At 42.0% G+C, this 22,206-nt stretch overlaps 1 protein-coding gene across 3 annotated transcripts in view; it reads left to right on the top strand.

Annotated features, from left to right (window-relative positions):
• Positions 1–22,206, top strand: part of SYCP1 (synaptonemal complex protein 1) — a 433,751-nt gene that overhangs the window by 358,703 nt on the left and 52,842 nt on the right. For all 3 annotated transcript variants that reach the window (XM_075850715.1, XM_075850716.1, XM_075850717.1), the window contains exons 24-25: positions 2,445–2,561; positions 5,397–5,507. In XM_075850715.1, coding sequence (XP_075706830.1) covers positions 2,445–2,561; positions 5,397–5,507 — 228 coding nt within the window. The remainder of the gene's footprint in view (positions 1–2,444; positions 2,562–5,396; positions 5,508–22,206) is intronic.

The raw sequence follows: 22,206 nt of genomic DNA, 5'->3' as shown, positions 1-22,206 counted from the left end.
ATTGCATTAAAAACCAGACGTTTGCAGCTAGAATAGTCATTTAGCACATTAACAATGTATAGAGTGTATTTCTGATTTCATTTAATGTTATCTTCATTGAAAAAAACTGTGCTTTTCTTTCAAAAATAAGGAAATTTCTAAGTGACCCTAAACTTTTGAATGGTATTGTGTATACACACACACACACACACACGCACACACACACACACACACACACTATAGCCTGCCTGTATTAGGATCCAGCTTTCCTAGCTTGGACTTTGACTCTTGTCTCACCGTTTGGATTTTTTTCCTACTGTTTGCTTCTCTGGTTTGACCCCTGGATACTACTCCTGAGTCAGCGTCCATTACACCCTTTGGATTTGTTGTTTTTTTATTGATCTTCCTGTTCCGACCCATGGCTCCATCTGACAACTCTCCAGTTCCTACATTGCTGCCGTGTCCTGGCAATTATCATGAACGCTCGTTTTCCCTCTTAATTGGCCAGTGTAAAAGGGCCTTTACTCATTTGTCTGTTTAATGAACCATAACATTGTGTTCTTTTTCTATATTTGTACTTTATTATTCAAAATTCAAAATGAAAGAGTTAAAAAAAAAAGGTGTTCTAATACCCACTACCTTGGAAAGTAACCGATCTCCCCAAGATTTTCATCAATATTTGCATAAAATGCAGTCTAAATTTAAGGCCAGTTCAGTAAAGCGCCTATTTTATTGTAAAGTACTGTAAGTGTCCAAAATAAAATATAATAGACCGTTCCTAGTAACTGGGACAATTTTTTTAATTTCTATTTACCTCCTTTGTCTAAAATCTGATAGCGATCTCCTCTTGGTAGGATAATTATTTGGATTTTAGTGAACATTAGGGAAAGCTTACTAATATTTGAAATTAACTAATATCTCTCTTCTATTCTTTAAAAAGATTAAAGGTTATGTACACCTATAAAGGGCAATTATTATTATTTTTAAATAAAAATATCCCTGTGATTAGTGTTCCTTTCTAAATAGTTTTTATTAAAAATTAGTTTTACCTTTTTGAAATTCAGCTGCTCTGTATTCTCTATACAGAGCAGCTGTATGGTTCGCTATGACCTGAATCCGTCAGTCCCACGGACGTAAAGGTTAGTGGCGCCACTACGGGTGTAGCAGCCATAGCAGCTGCTACGGGGCCCGCAGCATGATGGGTCTGGGACAGGATTCCTGCGCAGGCCAGCGTGGTGACGTCACTTGATCATGCCGGCCTACGAAAGGATCCCGTCGGTGTTGAGGATGCTGTGGGGCAGCTCCGCTCGTTGTGGGAATAAAGCCTAGGTGAGTATAAGTTTGTTTTATTTGTTTGTGGGGTGCTATCTACATGGGGGGCTGTATGGCACTATCTACAAGTAGGAGGTTGGGGTACTATCTACAGGAGCGACTGTATGGCACTATCTACAAGAGGGAGGTGGGGGTTTACTATCTACAAGGGGGTTGTATGGCACTGTCTACAAGCGGGAAGGGGGCACTATATACAGGAGGAAGTATGACACTAGCTACAAGGGGGGGCTGTATGGCACTGTATACAGTTTTAATTTGATTCTGATAACTTGCTGCAGCGTGATATCACACAACAAAAGCCATTGAAAAGTCTGTGTAAAAGTCAAGATAAGAGATTTAGCCATTGTTTATTTAATGCGTTAAAAGTCAAGGTAAAGACTGCTACATCTGTACAAGGGGGAGGTGGGGGCACTATCTACGGGGGGCACTATCTACAGGGGCTGTGGTACTTTATACAAGGGGGTGGTGGGGTGCTCTGTGGCATTGTCTACAAGGGGGAGGGGGGACTATCTACATGAGGGAAGGGTGGCACTATCTACAATGGGGTGTGACACTATCTAGAGAGGGGTTGTATAGAACTGTCTACAGGGCGCTGTGTGTCACAATCTACTGGGGGACTGTATGGCAATATGTATAGGGGGGCACTATGTACAGGGGGTCACTATCTACAAGGGGGGCTGTGTGTGGCACCCAGGGGAAGGGGGCCGCCCAGTCAAAAGTTTGCTATGGGGCCCGGTCTTTCCTAGTTAAGCCCTTGATAACGGGTTCAGTGTCAGCAGGTCCTGCATGTCTCTGACACACAGGATCCACCTGTAATCTATCACATCTAAAAATGAACTTATATGTGATACGTTACAGGTGGATACCGCGGACCTGATGGGAACAGGATTTAGCAAAAGATACAGCTGCTCTGTATAGAGAATACAAAGCAGCTGTATCTCAAAAAGTAAACATAATTTTTTAATATAAACTATTTAGCACTAATCACACTGATACACCTTATTTATTTTATTATTTTTAAATTGCCTTTCAAAGGTTTACATAGCCTTTAAGTGTAGGAACAAAACTGGCACAATGTTGACAACATTATTAAACTATTATTATACTCATAATCTATCGTTCTCTGTGTAAAGGTAAATGAACTACAAGCCCAGATTGAAAATTCTAGAATACAACATGAGAAGGTGGTCAGCAGCAAGCAATTAGAAATTGCAGAAGCAAAGACAAAAGAAACAAGTCTGCATCAAGAAGTATGTTATTATTTTTAGGAAACAAAAATAAGCTAAATGACCGTGTATGATGTAACTTGTCACATGTAAAGTTATGAATTCCGAGCACTTTTTACATAACACCAACACATCAAGAGGAAAGCTTTTAGCAATTCAATGATTCTTTATCACTATATTAACAGCATTTAATATAGTCTCTATCAGAGCTGAACACTCACAGTAGGGTGACTGTGACTGAAACCACTAATCTCGGCCATTTGCCCTCTAAAACTTCATGATTAATAGTGATTGAAGTGTCAACAAAGGGATGGGTCTCTGCTTTTTTAGTCACTGTGAACAACAATGAACTGACGATTTAAAGGCTTTGTAAACTTTTGAAAGTGTTTTTTTTATATAATTAACTTTATAATTAGTTTTTATTTACATTCAGTATACAGAGCAGCTGTACCTTACGCTGAATCCTGTATCCGTCAGGTCTGCAGACTGACGGGTTCAGTTAAAGTGGGTCACGAAGGATTCACCTGTTATCCATCACGCAGAACCCCCTTAGGGTATGTGCACACACACTAATTACCACCGTAATTGACGGACGTATTTCGGCCGCAAGTCCCGGACCGAACACAGTGCAGGGAGCCGGGCTCCTAGCATCATACTTATGTACGATGCTAGGAGTCCCTGCCTCTCCGTGGAACTACTGTCCCGTACTGAAAACATGATTACACTACGGGACAGTTGTCCTGCAGCGAGGCAGGGACTCCTAGCATCGTACATAAGTATGATGCTAGGAGCCTGGCTCCCTGCACTGTGTTCGGTCCGGGACTTGCGACCGAAATACGTCCGTCAATTACGGACGTAATTAGTGTGTGTGCACATACCCTTACACTGAATTTATTAAGGCAGGGGGTCAGATGAATTCAGGTCTTAGCGAAAGATGCATCTGCTCCATATACAGGATACCGAGCAGCTGTATTTCAAAAAGTAAAACTAATTTATAATAAAAACTAATTATAAAGTTGTACCAAACACACTGACTGACGTTGTTGTTAAAAAGAAAAATCACTTTCGAAGGTTTACATAGCCTTTAATCACTGGGGCTTACTTTTTTAAGCAGGCAGCCCAGGTCCTTTTGAAAGAACCTCAGAAACTGTCCTGTGATAATGCCTGTGTATATTTCTGTACATAATATAAAAGGGGTATTCCGGTTGTTTTTTAATTAATTCATGTATTTATAATATTTATTTATACTATACAATTTTCTAATATACATATATTTTAAATACTAATACATTCCTTTAATTTACCAGTGCAATTGACAGCTGCAACTACACAGTTAAATGGTATAGCCCAGGGGTACTAAACAGGCAGACGGCGGTCGTATGCCAGCTTTCCGGGCCCCTGTTGTTCGAACCAGGAAGGGAGCAGTGTTAGAATTAGGAGCTACCAGAAAATACTACATAAAGAGAATGGGATTACTAATGTTGGGGTGCTTTCACATGTGCCATTTTGATGCAGTTTTTTTCTGCAGTTTTTGAAGCCAAAGCAAGCAGTGGATAGTGAAGAGAGATTAATTATATAGGAAAGATTCTACTTCTCTCTTTCTTTTAAACCAGCTTCTAGTTTTGGCTTCAAAAACTGCATAAAAAAACGGAATTGGAATTCTAACTTAGTACCTCCATGTCTCTCACATTAGCAACACCAGGTGCCTCACATTAGTAACCTTATTGTGTCTCACTTTAGTAAATCTACAGTCATGAGAAAAACAAAGTACACCCTGAATTTTATGGTTTTACGTATCAGGACATATTAGAAAAAAATCTGGTCTTAAAATTAGGTAAATACAACCTCAGATGAACAACAACACATGATAAATTACACCAGTTCATTATTTATTTAACAAAAAGTAGGCAAAAAAGGAAAAGCCATGTGTGAAAAAGTACACCCTTAGGCCCAATGCACATGACCGTAAAAAATCTCCGTAAATTGTGGATCGTAATATGGTCCGCAATTATGGACCCGTTCGGTTCTCTTGGGCACGGACACTTTTCCGTATCGCTACGGATAGGTGTCCGTGCCGTAGAACTGTGTTGGGAATTATGGAGCATGTCCTACTTCTCGTATTTTACGGGCCGCGTTCCCATACTTTGTATGGGAGAACGGCCCGAAAATGCGGCCTGCGGCCGTGCCGGCAATCGCTGGCTTTGATTACGGGCGCGGCCGTGTAAATGAGGACTTAGGCCACATGCACACGACTATATTTTCATCTATCTGTAAATACGGATCCGTAGTCATCCGTAATTCATCCGTATGTACGGAAGGGTGTCCGTATTGCATCTGTATTTGATCCGTATATACGGGTCCATAAAAAAAGAGGGAGGCTGAAAATGATGTCACCAACATGTTGCATAGCAATGCTACCGTAGCCGTCCGTATTTACGGAAGCGACCATAGGCTTCTATGGGAGGGTCCATGCCATAATTACGGACAAGAATAGGACAGGTTCTATCATTTTTTCAGCATGGACACCCATCAGTAAAAATACTGAAAGGTGTCCGTGGCCAATAGAAATGAATGGGTCCGTAATTACGGACCGTAATTACGGACGAAATATACGGTCGTGTGCATGGGGCCTCACTGCTTCCATAGGAATTAAGAGGGTAAGTAGCAGCCAGGTGCTGCTAATCAAATGCCCTTGATTAATTGATCATCTCTACAAAAGCAGAAGTTTTGTCAGTTTGCTGGTCTGGAGCATTCAGGTGTGTGTTTTCTGTGTGATTTCTCCTACTGCTCCAAAGTATCATGGTACCACATTGTGGGGCTATGAAGAAGCATTTAGACCATTAATGTACTTTTTTTTAGGTTGAAAGATTAAAGTTATCATCTGACGAAGCATTACAGACCCAAAGAGAGACTGATATCAGATGTCAGCACAAAATTGTAGAAATGATGGCGCTGATGGAAAAACACAAGGTAACCTAACAGTAAGGGCTCGCCCACACGCTGCGGAATTGCCGCGTTTCTTCCGTCCGGAATTTCAGACTTAAAAAACACAGCAGAATACAGTAGCAGCATAGTGGATGAGATTTAACAAATTCAATTAAAAATTCCAAGCAGAAATTGACCTGTGGTGTGTTTTTTTCCTGCTGCAGAATGTGGCCAGATTAGTTGCCTTTTTCAGAGGAGGTGTCACCATCTCCTTTCATTATAAAAAACACAGCAAAATACGCACCATTTTCTGCTACAATAAAAGCAGGAAATGGTGGGTTTTTGCCGCAGCGGAAAGTCTGCGTTTTTCAACGGAATTGCTGCAGAAATTTTCTGCAGCAATTCCATTGTGTGTGGACAAACCCCAACAGTTGATTAACTTTTCACAATATCAGACTGAAGTATTATATAGGCATGTGTTGCATGGAAGAGTTTAAAACTAAAGAGAGTTTATTTTTTTATTCGTGCAAGATGTATAAAAAAATTAAATATTATGGCAAATATACACAATAAATAAATAAGTGTAATTGTGAGTTGATATTAAGAAGATAATCAGACAGTGTAGTCAAATCACAGTTAACTACCGCAATTACCTCAAAATCGCAGCAAGACACTCAATTTTTTGGGAGGTTGCCGCAAAACAGCAGCATTTTGCAGAAGTTTCGCTGTAGTCGCAGCATTAGACCGTGACATTACCGTTACCACTGAGTATAGGCTAAAGCACATAGCTAATGGTTTGTAACACTATCAGTCAACACAGTGCTCTGCCAGCTAAATACAGCACTAGGTCAGGAAGATTATTCACGAACAGTAATTAGAGGTTTGAATATTGTGAGGGATAAAAACAAAAAGCATGTTTCAGAAGTGAATATATGCTGCAAAGGCCATTCTCTGGCTGCAGCAATCTATAGTTTAGCAACATCATTAACTCTATTTGGGATTTTTTTTATGTTTTTCTGTGTTCAGCAGACAAATTTTAAGATAAATGGAGGTAATTTTCAAACATTTTGGCATAAACTACGACTAATGTGAGGCCCAGACATCATAATGCTCTGGCATGTGGGGCTCCAGTAGAAAGAGATTGAAAAATCATGCCTTAAGGCAGGGGTAGGCAACCTTTGCAAGGTGAAAATCTACTGTTGTAACTTGGGAGAGTTATGAGATCTTCTCGGTATCGAGTTGTGACAGAACCATAGGGGGAATGGTGTGTAAGTTATTAAGGGCATTGCTAGTGCTTTAAAAGAAATGGTCCCTTTTTAGATGAATTTTAGCACTACAGAACGAACAAGTAAATCCAGCAATAATCAAACGCAGTCACAGGCAAAATACACAACAATCACATCCAGTGACTCACAGGTGACGTCTTCACTAAATGGAGACAAATGGAGGATGAGAAGCAAAACTTCAGACAGAATCTGAAACGGTTAAACTTTAACACACAGATATCTGAAGTGGTCTGCCAGCTGGGGAAGAAATGCCCCTACCGGAAGCGACTGGCGTCTGAAGTCCATCTTTGCGGTTTTTATCTCTATCAGATTTTCTTCTCCCTGCAGGTTCCTCTTTACGATAGGAGTAAAAATTTCCTAATCAGGGTGGAGAGGACCTTGAGGAGCGGAACATACGGTTCCTTCCTCTAGCCGCCCCTGGAAAGAAATGTCCCTTTTCCTCATTGAGGGATTTCAAAATACTGGTTAGCTTATCGCTAAATAAATGCCCAGGTTGGGACAGGAGGGAACAAAAATGAACATTTTTTACATTTTGTTTTGTTGCACCACACCAAGTTTGCAGAGGTTTATAGGTGTCAAAATAATAGAACCCCCCATAAATTATATCCTTTTGAAAATTACACCTAAGGTATTTGTAATGTTAGCGAGCGATTACTTCAAGGCTGCTGGAGTATGCTGGTAAAGAGCGTGCACGTAAACTGCAACCCCAAATCCACAACCACTCTTATCAACAGCATCTAAAGCTACTCTGTGGTGTTCGCCAGAGCCGACCGCATGGTGGGATGGACTTTGCTGCTCAGAACCCAGGTTTTCTTAGCAGAGTGCAGTCTGGAACGAGAGGTGCAATGCAGGCAAACTTGAGCTGGAAACCAGACAGCCAGAGGGAAAATGAAAGTTCAAAACAGAAGGCAAGCGGATATCAAGAATAGCAAAAGGCCAAAACCGTCCGGGAGCGGATAATCAAAATCGGTAAGCAGTGAGTAAATGGGAGACAAGCCAAGGTCAGTGTACACGAGGTCCAGAATCAGAAGTGCAGGTGATGTCAGAAGCGTGATCAGAGACTAAAGGAGATTCACAAGCAAAGGACAGGTGGAAAAGACAGGTATAAATACAGACCCACAGCTGATTGGCAGACAGACATGGAAAAGAGATAGGCTCAAGGCAAAGGAAGAACCGCCCAGAAGCTAGAGAAGTCGTCATAGCGACTTTAAGGGAGCAGTTGTTTTTCTTATAGTACCTCCCTTCTACGAGGGACCTCCGAACCCTTAAACCTTGGCCTAGATTTTAAAGGAAACGTCGTATGAAATTTTTTTACCAAATGACTGGCGTGTACTGAATGGGCAGGAACCCAAGTACGTTTTTCTGGCCCATACCCCTTCCAGTGCACTAAGTACTGTAAAATACCCCTGACCCTTCTAGAATGCACAATCCTCTGAACCTCAAACTCGATATCTCCCTCTACTAGAACTTGAGGAGGAGGTTTCTTTAGTGGATTTTCAGGAGAGATTTGTGAAATACATTATGAATCCTGAAGGATGGAGGAAGAGCAAGGTGAAATGGCACAAGGTTAATAATTTCAACAATTTCATAAGGACCAATAAACCTTGGCACAAACTTACAAGAAGGTACCTTTAGTCGCAGATTTTTCGTAGAAAGCCACACCTTTTAACCCACACAAAATACAGGACCCACAGTATGTTTTTTGTTAGCATTTTTCTTTTGAATAACTTGGGAGTTCTTCAGGTTCAATTGAATCTGAGCCCAAACTGTGCACAGTTTATTTGATTCAACTTCAACCCCAGGGTTATCACTAGAAGAGGCGGAAAATGAACCAAAACGAGGATGAAAACCATAATTACAGAAAAATGGTGAGGTATCAAGAGCAACAGGGTGGTGATTATTTATAGCAAACTCCGCTAAAGGAAGATATGAGACCCATTCTACTTGGTTATCAGCCATATAACACCTAAGATATTGTTCTAAGGTTTAATTAAAACGCTTGGTTTGACCATTAGTCTCCGGGTGGAATGCAGAAGAAAATGACAACTTTACCCCAAGCTTCTTACAGAAGGACCTCCAGAAGCTAGCCACAAATTGTACACCTCTATCAGAGACAATATTTTCTGGAATACCATGCAGGCGAACCATTTTATCAACGAATAGTTTAGACAAATTTTTGGGATCAGGGAGTTGAGGCAACGGAATAAAATGACACATTTTACTAAAACAATCCACGACCACCCAATTGACAGTCTTCCCTTCGGAGGGAGGTAAATCAGTGATGAAATCCATGGACAGATGAGACCAAGGTCTCTGTGTTACAGGCAATGGCAGCAGTTCAACCATAGGACGAGTTCGAGGAGACTTAGAACGAGCACAGACACCGCAAGCAGAAACATAGGAACTCGCATTACGAGACAAGGACGGCCACGAATAGAGCCGCGAGACCAATTATTTTAATACTAGTTATCCCTGGATGACCACACAAAACAGAATGCTGTAACTTATTGAGCAAACAAAATCTGAGCTAAGGAGGTACAAAGAGTTTCCCTGCAGGAATAGTTTGCGGAGCAAGGTGCTGACATTTTTTAATTTCAGTAGTAAGATCAAATGATATTGCAGAAACCACTATCCCTTTAGACAAAATAGGTTCAGGATGAAAGTCGGGGACATGTGAGGAGCAAAAACTTTGAGATAATGCGTCGGCCCTGACATTTTTAGACCCGGGTCTGTCGGTTACAATGAAGTCAAATCTGGTAAAGAACAAAGCCCACCTAGCCTGTCTGGGGTTGAGTCTTTTGGCTGATTCTAAAAAAGTCAGGTTTTTATGGTCAGTCACTACAGCAATTTGATGTCTGGCTCCCTCCAGAAAGTGGCACCACTATTCAAATGCCCACTTACTAGCAAGAATCTCACAATTACCTATATCATAGTTTTTTTCAGTGGAAGTAAATTTGCAAGAAAAAAAGCACAGGGACGCAAATTAGTCAATGCAGGAGATCCTTGACACAACTCTTTCTGAGGCATCAATCACAACAATAAAAGGACTAGAAAGGTCAGGTTGAATCAAAACAGGAGCTTTTATAAAAACACTGTTTTAACTTTTTAAAGGCGGAGGCCGCACTAGGTTTCCAATAAACAACATTGAACCCACTTTAGTAACATCCGTCAGAGGTTTAGCAATGAAGGAAAAATTATGAATACATTTCCGGTAATAATTAGCAAAACCCGAGAACCCCTGCAGAGCTTTTAACGAGGTGGGTTAAACCCAGTCAAGAATTGCTTGAACGTTAGTCCATACGAAAATTACGAGGAGACAGCACATATCCACAGAAATTTATTTCCTGAACTCCAAACAGACATTTTTCAAATTTCGCATACAGGCAATTTTTCCCCAGGACTTGAGGGACCGACCTTAAATGTTGGATATGAGAGGACAAATCTGAAGAAAATACAAGAATATCATCTAGATACACCACCAAAAGCGTCCAATAAAATTTCTGAAATATCATTGACCAGATTTTGAAAAACTGCTGGAGCATTATTTAAACCAAAAGGCATGATCAAGTACTCATAATGTCCGTCTGGAGTATTAAATGCTGTCTTCCACTCCTCCCCTTTGCGGATACGAACCAAATTGTAGGCCCTGCGTAAATCTAGTTTAGGGAACCACTTGGCTCCTGAGATCTGATTAAACTGGTCCGGGATGAGTGGAAGAGGATATTGATTCTGTATCGTCCACTGCATTCCCACTCACCCCTCGACGGCCGCGGCCAAGGACTTGAGTGCTGGCCGGCATCTCCTTCCTAGGAGAGGCCAGCACTCACTCCTGCTCCGCTCTGCAGTGTCCCGTAGTGTATGCACGCGTGCGCTCATTCCCGGCCTTAAAGGGCCAGCGCACACACGTGTAAAATATTGTTAATTAGCCCTAATTACCATGGACTATAGAAAGGGCTCTGCCCATTCACTCCTTGCCTGAGCATTGTTGTCTTCCCATGTTCGTATTGCAAATGGATGGTCCCTTTGTGTTATCCTGCTCCCAGAGGTCCCGTGCTGTGTTTTGTTCCTGAGCCTGTCTAGTGTTGGAGTTGTGTTGTGCCATGTCTGGTGTCATCTGTCACCCCTGGTATCATCCGCCACATCTGGCGCAACCTGCCACGCCTGCTGTTATACGCCACGTATTGTGTCAACTGCCACTCCTGGTATCATTCGCCACGTCTGGTGCAACCTGCCACATCTAGCCCCATCCGTACCAGAGCCTCTGCCATTGTCTGGACTATCTCGGGTACCCTTGTGCTACGAACTCTTTGTATGAGACTTTGCATAGACTGTGACTTGGCCAGCTGCCTCTCCGCTACGGCGGAGCGGCCTAGTGGTTCCACATACCCCAAGATCATGACAGATTCTTTACAGTAATCTTATTCAATTCACGATAGTTAATACAGGGTCTTAAACCACCATCTTTTTTTGTTATAAAAGAAAAACCCGGCTCCAACCGGAGAAGTAGATGGATGAATACGACCCTTATGGAGACTGTCCTTAACATAGTCTTTCATGGCCTGTCTTTCCAGAGCAGAAAGGTTATACATCCGCCCCTTGGGTAGTTTAGCATTAGGGAGAAGTATGATAGATCAGTCGTATGGCCTATGAGGAGGGAGAGAATCACTACCAACTTCAGAAAAAACATCCTCATTGTAATGGTGTCGCGGACTGCCGCCTCCCCTTACCTGCTGACGGCGGCGACCACAGACCTTCCTACTCTGGCCAGCATCTCCTTACCCTGAGACGACAGCACATTCGGACGCTCTGTCCTGTAATGTCCAAGGGGGCGCGCGCACACTCGTTCCCGGCCTTAAAAGCCCAGCGCATATGTAATTAATTAATTATTTCCGAGATCACCCTGGACTATAAAAAGGGCCCTGTCCTTTCACTCCTTGCCTGAGCATTGTTCTCTACCCACGTTCGTATTGCAAATGGTCCCTTAGTTTTATCCTGCTCCCAGTGTTCCCATACCCTGCTACCTGTATCCTGTGCTGTGTTTGTCCCATATCCTTTCTAGTGTTGGAGTCATGTTGTGTCGTTGCCACACCTGCTGTTGCACCAAGTCTGGTGTAATCTGCCACTCCTGGTATCATCCGCCACATCTGTCGCCCCCTGCCATGTTAAGTCCCATCCGTGGCAAAATCTCTTCTACTGTCTGGACTATCTCTGGTACCCTTGTACTATGAACTTTTAAATAGACTTTTCATAGACTGTGACTTGGTCAGCTGCCACTCCACTATGGCGAAGTTGCCTAGTGGGTCCCCATACCTCTGGATCGTGACACTCATAATCTTGAATGTATTCAGGCAATGATGGTGTGTTGCAAACGATATTAGTAGTAGACAAAGACATATAAGAATCATACCATTTAGTATTCCACTTAACCACATCTGCTTTCACCCAATCAATAACTGGATTATGTGTCTGTAACAATGGGATACCCAATATTATTTCGGAGGGCAAATTTTCTAAAATAAAGACATATGTTCAGTATGTAAAGTACCCACTTTCAATGTAACAGGTGGAGTAGAGAACTTGACTGACCCCTGAGCGAGAGGACTATTATCAATAGCGGAAACTTCAAACTGGAGATCTAAGAAATTTTCTGCAGAACCACAATCTACAAAGGCTAGTCCAGAAACACAAACATTATCAAAACACAAATCCACAGGCAAAAGGACTTTTTTAGAAAATGTGGGAATAACCAGACTGCCAAGAAGATGTCATTGCCAGGGACCATCTAGGCTGTGAAGTTTTCCTGAGCTGGACGTTCAGGGCGTTTGGAACAGTTCTTGAGTGTATGACCATTTTCATTTTTGCGCTCGTGTAGTTGTCAGTCTAGACGTACTACAAGGGTCATAGTATCCTCTAGAGTAAGAGGCAGAGAATAATTGATTAAGAGATCTTATAATTTTTCTGAAAGGCCTTGGCGGAATTGACAACGTAGTGCAGCATCATTACACTGCGAAAAAATAGACTGTCGTCTGAACTCCGAACAATAATCCTCAACTGGACGTAGTCCCTGCTGTCGAGACATCTTGGCCTCCGATACTGCAGGGACATCTGGTTCTCCATAAATTAAGCCCAGAGCAGAAAAAAAGGTTTCCACAGACAAAAGTTCAGTGGCATCAGGTCCCTATGAAAAGGTCCAGGTTAGAGGATCACCCTGCAGGAGTGAAATTACATTACCCACTTGTTGTTGCTCAGCTCCAGAGGAGATAGGTCTCAGATGAAAATATAATTTACAGCTGTCCCGAAAATTAATAAAAGACTTCCGATCACCAGAGAAACAATCAGGTAAGTTCACTTTCGGCTCCACAGGAGATGCCGCTGGAGCGACTGCTCAGGCCTGCGCAGTTTCATGCTGTTGAACCATTATAGTCAGACCTTGCACCAGCTGAGTCAAATCTTGCATCTGGTCCACCAGGGCTTGCATAGGTTCCATCGTGGAAAAAATTTAATATATTTTGAGCTTGTAAATAATGTAATGTTAGCGATTACCTCAAGGCTGCTTAAGTCTGCCTGGACAAAGCGTGCATGTAAACCGCAACCCCAAATCCGCAACCACTCTGATCGACAGAGTCTAAGGCTATTCTGAGGTGTTCACCAGAGCCGACCGCAAGGTGGGATGGACTTTGCAGCTCAGAACCCAGGTTGTCTTAGCAGAGTGCAGTCTGGGACGAGAGGTGTAATGGAGCCAAACTTGAGCTGGAAACCAGACAACCAGAGGGTAACTGAAAGTTCCAAACAGAAGGCAAGCGAATATCAAGAATAGCAAAATGTCAAAACCGGCCAGGAGTGGATAATCAAAATCGGTAAGCAGAGAGTATACAGGAGACAAGCCAAGGTCAGTGTACATGAGGTCCAGAATCAGAAGTGCAGGGGATATCAGAAGTTTGATCAGAAACCAAAGGAGGAAATTCACAAGCAAAGGACCGGTGGAAAAGACTATTACTCCACAGCTGATTGTCAGATGGACAGGGAAAAGAGATAGGCTCAAGGCAAAAGGAATAACCGCCAAGAAGCTAGAGAAGTCATCATAGCGACCTTACGGGAGCAGGTGTTTACCTGACAGTATTCATTGAGTGGTGTTGTAATTATTTTCACCATGCATTTTATTTTCAGGAATCAGTGCAATGCAGGTGAAGAAAATGTAACACAATTCAAGTAGAGAGAAAAAAGCTGCGTCCGGTCTGACGTAGAAAATTCTTTAACCCCTTTCCGCTCCTGGACGTACTATTAGGTCATGGTAGCTGTATCGTTCGCGCTCCATGACTTAATAGTACGTCTCGGGAGTAACGGCCGTTTCGGCCGTCCTCCCGACACATACAGGAGCTGTGACTGCTGTTGTCTCGTACAGCAGCTTCCGCAGCTCCTACAGCGGGGACCGATCGCTGTGTCCCCGCTGATTAACCCCTTAAAAGCCACGTTCAATAGAGATCACGGCTTTTTAGGGGTTAAGCTACCATCGCTGGCCTGCTACACGATAGCGGCCGGCAATGGTTACTATGGCAACCGGACACCAAACAATGGCGTCCGGCTATGCCATCGACGGAAGCCTAGTGGGTACTGACAAAGTCAGGACCCACTATGCTTGCTGTCAGTGAGTAGCTGACAGCTCTGATACACTGCACTACGCATGTAGTGCAGTGTATTAGAATAGCGATCAGGGCCTCCTGCCTCAAGTCCCCTACTGGGACAAAGTAATAAAGTTAAAAAAAAGTTAAAAAAAGATGTGTAAAAATAAGAAAATAAAAGTTTTAAAAGTAATAAAAGTAAAAATCCCCCTTTTTCCCTTATCAGTCCTTTATTATTAATAACCATAGATAAATAAACAAATAAACTATACATAATTGGTATCGCCGCGTCCGTAACGGCCTGAACTACAAAATTATTTTGTTATTTATCCTGCACGGTGAACGCCGTAAAAGAAAATAATAATAAACCGTACCACAATCACAATTGTTTGGTCACCTCACCTCCCAAAAAATGGAATACAAAGAGATCAAAAAGTCGCATGTACCTAAAAATGGTAATGATTGAAACTGCAAAAAATAAGTCCTCGCACGGCTTTATTGATGGAAAAATAAAAACGTTCTGGCTCTTAGAATATGGTAACACTAAAAGTGAATGATTCTTTACAAAACGTATTTTATTATGCAAACGCCATAAGACATAAAAAAACTATAAACATATGGTATCGCCGTAATCGTATCGCCCCACAGAATAAAGTGAATATGTCATTTATAGCGCACGGTGAACGCTGTAAAAAAAATAGAATAAAAAAACAATAGTAGAATTGCTGTTTTTAAGTCACCACGCCACCTAAAAATAGAATGAAAACCGATCAAAAAGTTGCATGCACCCCAAGAAAACTACAATGAATTCCTCAAGGGGTCTAGTTTCCAAAATGGGGTCATTTTTGGGGGGTTTCCATTGTTTTGGCACCACAAGACCTCTTCAAACCGGACATGGTGCCTAATAAAAAAAGAGGCCTCAAAATCCACTAGGTGCTCCTTTGCTTCGGAGGCCGGTGCTTCAGTCCATTACCACACTAGGGCCACATGTGGGATATTTCTCTAAACTGCAGAATCTGGGCAATAAGTATTAAGTTGCGTTTCTCTGGTAGTACCTTTTGTGTTATAGAAAAAAATGGTATAAAAAGGATTTTCTGACAAAAATAAATATGTAAATTTCACCTCTAAATTCCTGTGAAACACCTAAAGAGTTCATAAACTTTCTAAATGCTGTTGTGAATACTTTGAGGGGTCTAGTTTCTAAAATGGGGTGTTTGATAGGGGTGTCTAATATATAGGCCCTTCAAAGCAACTTCAGAACTGAACTGGAACCTAAAAAATAAATAAAAATGAGGCAATACTTCGCTTCTCCTAATGAGCATTGCCTACTCCAAGATGACCCCAGTTTTGACCGTTTGTATAAACGGAGACCCCTATTAGACCATTTCAGTGCCCGGTTTTCCCAAGCATACACCTCCGAGACGTGTATTTCAATTGATGAGTCTTTGGTACATTTTAAAGGGAGGCTTCAATTCCGCCAGTACCTGCCGGGTTGGAGGGCAAGGTATGGTGTGAAGATGTATAAGCTGTGCGAGAGTGCATCAGGGTATACCTACAAATTTAGGATATATGAAGGGAAGGACACCAGTGCTCAGCCCCCAGAATGCCCCCCCTTACTGGGAGTTAATGCAAAAATTGTGTGGGATTTGGTGCACCCACTGCTGGACCAGGGTTACCAACTCTACCTGGATAATTTTTATACCAGCGTCCCACTCTTCAAGTACCTCGCTACCAGAAGTCCTGCGGCATGCAACACTACTAGAAGAAATCTGAGAGGGCTCCCTAAGACTTTGCTTGGGCAAACACTCAGAAGGGGTGAGAGCAGGGCACAATCTAGCAGCAACATATTGTGTGTCAAGTACAAGGACAAGAGAGATGTCCTTGTATTGACAACAATACATGCCCACACCAGTACCCATGTACCTGTACGAGGTACCAGTACAGAGACCCCCAAACCAGACTGCATCCTGGACTACAATAGGTACATGGGAGAGGTGGACTTGTCAGATCAAGCCCTGAAGCCCTACAGCGCCATTTGGTGTGGTATAAGAAGCTGGCTGTGCACATCATACAGATGGCATTGTACAATGCGTACGTGCTACGTCGATGTGCCTGCCTGACGGGAACTTTCCTGGAATTTCAAGAGGTGGTTATCAAGAAACTAATTTTTAGGGACCAAGAAGGGGGAGCACCCAGTACTTCTGGAAGCGGGTCCACACGCATCGTACCAGGGCAACACTTTCCAGGAGAAGTTCCCCAAACTGGCAAGAAAGGAAAAAGTCAAAAGAGGTACAAAGTCTGCTATAAGAGGTGGATAAGGGAGGACGCAATATATCAATGTGACACGTGTCCCGAAAAGCCAAGGCTCCGTATGAAAGAGTGCTTCAAAATGTATCATACATCCCTTGATTTTTAATCTACCCCAGTTTTACTTACCCTGATGCACTCCGCACATCTTATCCCCCTCATCTTTCCCTTCTGAGCCCTGCCGTGTGCCCAGGCAGCTGATAACAGCCACATTGAGGGTATTGCCATACCCGTGAGAACCCACATTACAGTTTATGGGGTGTATGTCTTCGGTAAAAATGCTCACTACACCTCTAGATGAATGCCTTAAGGGGTGTTCTTTTTAAAACGGGGTCACTTCTTGGGGGTTTCAACTGTAATGGTACATCAGGGGCTTCTGCATACATGACTTAGTACCAGAAAATCCCCAGTAGGCCAAATTTTGGTCCTTTCCTTCTGAGCTCTCCCATGGGCACAAACGTCAGTTTATCACCACAAATGGGGTATTGCTGCACTCAGGACAAATTGGGCAACAAAATGGAGTATTTTATTTCTTGTAAAAATAAGAAATTCTGAGCTAAAACGACATATTATTGGAAAAAAAAATAAAAATTTAAATTCCCAGCCCAATTCAAATAAGTTCTGTGAAGAAACCATGGGGTCTAAATGGTCACGTTACCCATCAATTAATTCCTTGAGGGGTGTAGTTTCCAAAATGGGGTCACTTCTGGTGGGTTTCCATTGCTTTGATACCTCTGGGGCTCTGCAAATGCGAAATGGCACCCGAAAACCAATCCAGCAAAATCTGCACTCCAAAGAACACACAGCGCTCCTTCCCTTCTGAGGCCTCCCATGGGCTCAAATGGCAGTTTATCGCCACAATTGGGGTATTGCTGCACTCAGAACAAATTGGGCAACAAAATGTGGTATTTTGTTCCCTGTGAAAATAAGAAATTTTGATAAAAAATGACATCTTATTGGAAAAAATTTCATTTTTTTAATTTCACAGCCCAATTCAAATAGGTGCTGTGAAAAAACTGTGCAGTAAAAATGGTAACAACAACCATAAATGAATTCCTTGAGGGGTGTAGTTTCCAAAATGGGGTCACTTCTGGTGGGTTTCCATTGCTTTGATACCTCTGGGGCTCTGCTAATGCGACATGGCACCGAAAACCAATCCAGCAAAATCTGCACTCCAAAGAATACACAGCGCTCCTTCCGTTCTGAGGCCACCCATGGGCCCAAACGTCAATTTATCGCCACAAATTGCTGCACTCAGGACAAATTGGGCAACAAAATGGGGTATTTTGTTCCCTGTGAAAATACGAAATTTTTATAAAATATGACATCTTGTGTCATTTTTTTAATTTCACAGCCCAATTCAAATACGTGCTGTGTAAAAACTGTGGGGTCAAAATGGTAACAACAACCATAAATTAATTCCTTGAGGGGTGTAGTTTACTACTTTGCTTTAATTTCTGTGAAATGCCTGAAGGGTTAAATAAACTTTCTAAATGCTGTTTTGAATACTTTGAGGGGTCTAGTTTTCAAAATGGGGTGTTTTATGGGGTTTCTAATACATAGGCCCCTCAAAGCCACTTCGGAACTGAACAGGTACCTTAAAAAAAAAAACGCTTTTGAAAGTTTCTTAAAAATATGAGAAATTGCTGTTTATGTTCTAAGCCTTGTAACGTCCAAGAAAAATAAAAGAATGTTCAAAAAACTATGCCAATCTAAAGTAGACATATGGGAAATGTGAACTAGTAACTATTTTGGGTGGTATAACCATCTGTTTTACAAGCAGATGCATTTCAATTCTGAAAAATTCAATTTTTTTTTAATTTTCTCTAAATTTTGCCATTTTTCACCAATAAACACTGAATATATCATCCAAATTTTACCACTAACATAAAGCCCAATGTGTCACGAGAAAACAGTCTCAGCATCGCTTGGATAGGTTTAAGCATTCCGACGTTATTACCACATAAAGTGAAATATGTCAGATTTGAAAAATGGGCTCTGAGCCTTAAGGCCAAAACAAGGCTGCGTCCTTAAGGGGTTAATGCTTGTAAAAAAGTTTGGGGGATGACGAAAACCGTGTTGGGCAACAGCCATTTCGCGTAAAACGATTTCTTAAGCCCACAAGGGAGAACTGATATAAGTGGTACTAAAACTAGGTGAATTAATTTGTACTAGAAATCTGATGAACTGACGCAACAAAAATTACTTCAATTAATTAATTAATGAACCCTACACTACACTATATATTATAGCTAAATCCTAATTCCTAACTAACCCTAACCCTAATCACTTGACGTATCTAGCTAAATATATGAAATATTATTCATTATTGTTCATAATTGATTTTATATTAATTGTGTGGGGATAACTGAGGAGCTGTGATTTTTTGTGACTGTCTTCTCTCTCCTCCGAACTCACACTAACAGGAGGCAGGGGGAGACAGAGAGTTATAAACATCAGAGGCTGGGAAAGTTTGTTACTACTCTTTTGGAAGTATCGATGTTAGGACTGGATGGGATGCTAATACATTAACTTTTTTTCTCTCCACCTCTCTTCTACCTCAATTGTGGACTTAACAGTTTTAACCAGCTCTTGCATAAGTTGCCCTTTAACCCCTTAGGGACGCAGCCTTGTTTTGTACTTTACGCTCAGAGCCCATTTTTCAAATCTGACATATTTCACTTTATGTGGTAATAACGTCGGAATGCTTAAACCTATCCAAGCGATTCCGAGATTTTTTTTTCGTGACACATTGGGCTTCATGTTCGTGGTAAAATTTGGTCGATATGTTCAGTGTTTATTGTTGAAAAATTGCAAAATTTAGAGAAAATTTTGAAAAAATAGCATTATTCAGAATTTAAATGCATCTACTTGTAAAACAGACGGTTATACCACCCAAAATAGTTACTAGTTCACATTTCCCATATGTCTACTTTAGATTGGCATAGTTTTTTGAATATTCTTTTATTTTTCTTGGAACTTAGAACATAAACAGGCTTAGAACATAAACAGCAATTTCTCATATTTTTAAGAAAATTTCAAAAGCCTTTTTTTTAAGGTACCTGTTCAGTTCTGAAGTGGCTTTGAGGGACCTATGTATTAGAAACCCCCATAAAACACCCCATTTTGATAACTAGACCCCTCAAAGTATTCAAAACAGCATTTAGAAAGTTTATTTAACCCTTCAAGCATTTCACAGAAATTAAAGCAAAGTAGAGGTGAAATTTGCAAATTAAATTTTTCTTGCTGAATTTCAATTGTATTCAATTTTTTCCTGTAAGGGTATCTGCACACACACTAATTACGTCCGTAATTGATGGACGTATTTCGGCCGCAAGTAGTGGACCGAACACAGTGCAGGGAGCCGGGCTCCTAGCATCATACTTATGTACGATGCTAGGAGTCCCTGCCTCTCCGTGGAACTACTGTCCCGTACTGAAAACATGATTACAGTACGGGACAGTTGTCCTGCAGAGAGGCAGGGACTCCTAGCATCGTATATAACTATGATGCTAGGAGCCCGGCTCCCTGCACTGTGTTCGGTCCGGGACTTGCGGCCGAAATACGTCCGTCAATTACGGACGTAATTAGTGTGTGTGCACATACCCTAACACAGAAGGTTTTACCAGAGAAACACTACTAAATATGTATTGTCCAGCTTCTTCAGTTTTTATAAATGTCCCACATGTGTCTCTAGTGCGCTCGTGGACTAAATCACAAGCCCCAGAAGCAAAGAAGCACCTACATTTTGAGGCCTCTTTTTTATTAGAATATATTTTAGGCAGCATGCCAGGTTTGAAGAGGTGTTGAGGTGCCAAAACAGTAGGAATCCCCCAAAAGTGACCTCATTTTGGAAACTACACCCCGCAAGGAATTTATTTTTGGTTTTTGTTATCATTTTGACTGCACAATTTTTTCACAGCACCTATTTGAATTGGGCTGTGAAATTTATTTATTTTTATTTTTTCCAATAAGATATCATTTGTGATCAAAATCTCTTATTTTCACAGGAAGCAAAATACCCCATTTTGTTGCCCAATTTGTCCTTAGTGCGGCAATACCCCATTTGTGGTGATAAACTGCCGTTTGGGCCCATGGCAGGACTCAGAAGTAAAGGACCACCATTTGGCCTACTGGAGCTTTTCTGGTGCTAAGTCATGTATGCAGAAGCCCCTGAGGTACCAGTACAGTTGAAACGCCCGAGAAGTGACCCCATTTTAAAAACTACACCCCTTAAGACATTCATCTAGAGGTGTATTGAGCATTTTGACCCCACAGGTACTGTGTAAAAGATAATGCGCAGCAGATGATGCAGAGTGAGATTTGCAATATTCTATATATATGCCATGTCAGTGTGCAATATATTGCGCCCAGCATGTGCCACCAGAGATATACACCCCATAAACTGTAATGTGGGTTCTCCCGGGTACGGCAATACCCTACATGTGGCTGTTATCAGCTGCCTGGGCACACGGCAGGGCTCAGAAGGGAAAGATGAGGGGGATAAACGGTGTGGAGTGCATCAGGGTAAATTTAAAATTAAGGGATTTATGATAAATTCTAAAACAACCTTTCATACAGAGCCCTGGCTTATTGGGACACGTGTAGAATTGGTATATTTTGTCCTTCCTTATCCCCCTCTTTGAGCAGACTCTGCACCTCTTTTGACTTTTTCCCTTCTTGCCAGTTTGGGGAACTTCTCCTGGAAAGTGTTACCCTGGTACGATGCGTGTGGCCTCGCTTCCAGAAGTACTGGGTGCTCCCTCTTCTTGGTCCCTAAAGATTAGGTTCTTGATAACCACCTCTTGAAATTCCAGGAAAGTTCCCATCCAGCAGGCACATCGACCTAGCACGTACGCATTGTACAATGCCATCTGTATGATGTGCACGGCCAGATTCTTATACCCCACCTTCGATTTCCGCATGGCATTGTAGGGTTTCAGGACTTGATCTGACAAGTGAACCCCTCCCATGTACCTATTGTAGTCCAGGATGCAGTCTGGTTTGGGGGTCTCTGTACTGGTAGCTCGTACAGGTACCTGGGTACTGGTGGGGCCATGTATTGTTGTCAATACAAGGACATCTCTCTTGTCCTTGTACTTGACACACAATATGTTACTGCTAGAATGTGCCCTGCTCTCACCCCTTCTGAGTGTTTGCCCAAGCAGCGTTTTAGGGGGGCCTCTCAGATTTTTTGTAGCAGTGCCGCATGACACATTACTTCTGGAAGCGAGGCACTTGAAGAGTGGGACACTGGTATAAAAATTATCCAGGTAGAAGTGGTAACCCTGGTCCAGCAGTGGGTGCACCAAATCCCACACAATTTTTGCATTAATTCCCAGTAAGGGGTGGGGGGGGCATTCTGGGACTGAATACTGGTGTCCTTGCCTTCATATATTCTAAATTTGTACGTATACCCTGATGCACTCTCTCACAACTTATACATCTTCACACAATTCCTTGCCCTCTTACTCGGCAGGGACTGGCGGAATTGAAGCCTCCCTTTAAAATGTACCAGGGACTTATCAATAG

The sequence above is a fragment of the Rhinoderma darwinii genome, chromosome 2, assembly GCF_050947455.1.
Source record: "Rhinoderma darwinii isolate aRhiDar2 chromosome 2, aRhiDar2.hap1, whole genome shotgun sequence".
Taxonomy (NCBI): domain Eukaryota; kingdom Metazoa; phylum Chordata; class Amphibia; order Anura; family Rhinodermatidae; genus Rhinoderma; species Rhinoderma darwinii.
The sequence above is the reverse complement of the archived record's forward strand: the minus strand, read 5'-3'. Positions and strand labels throughout refer to the sequence as shown.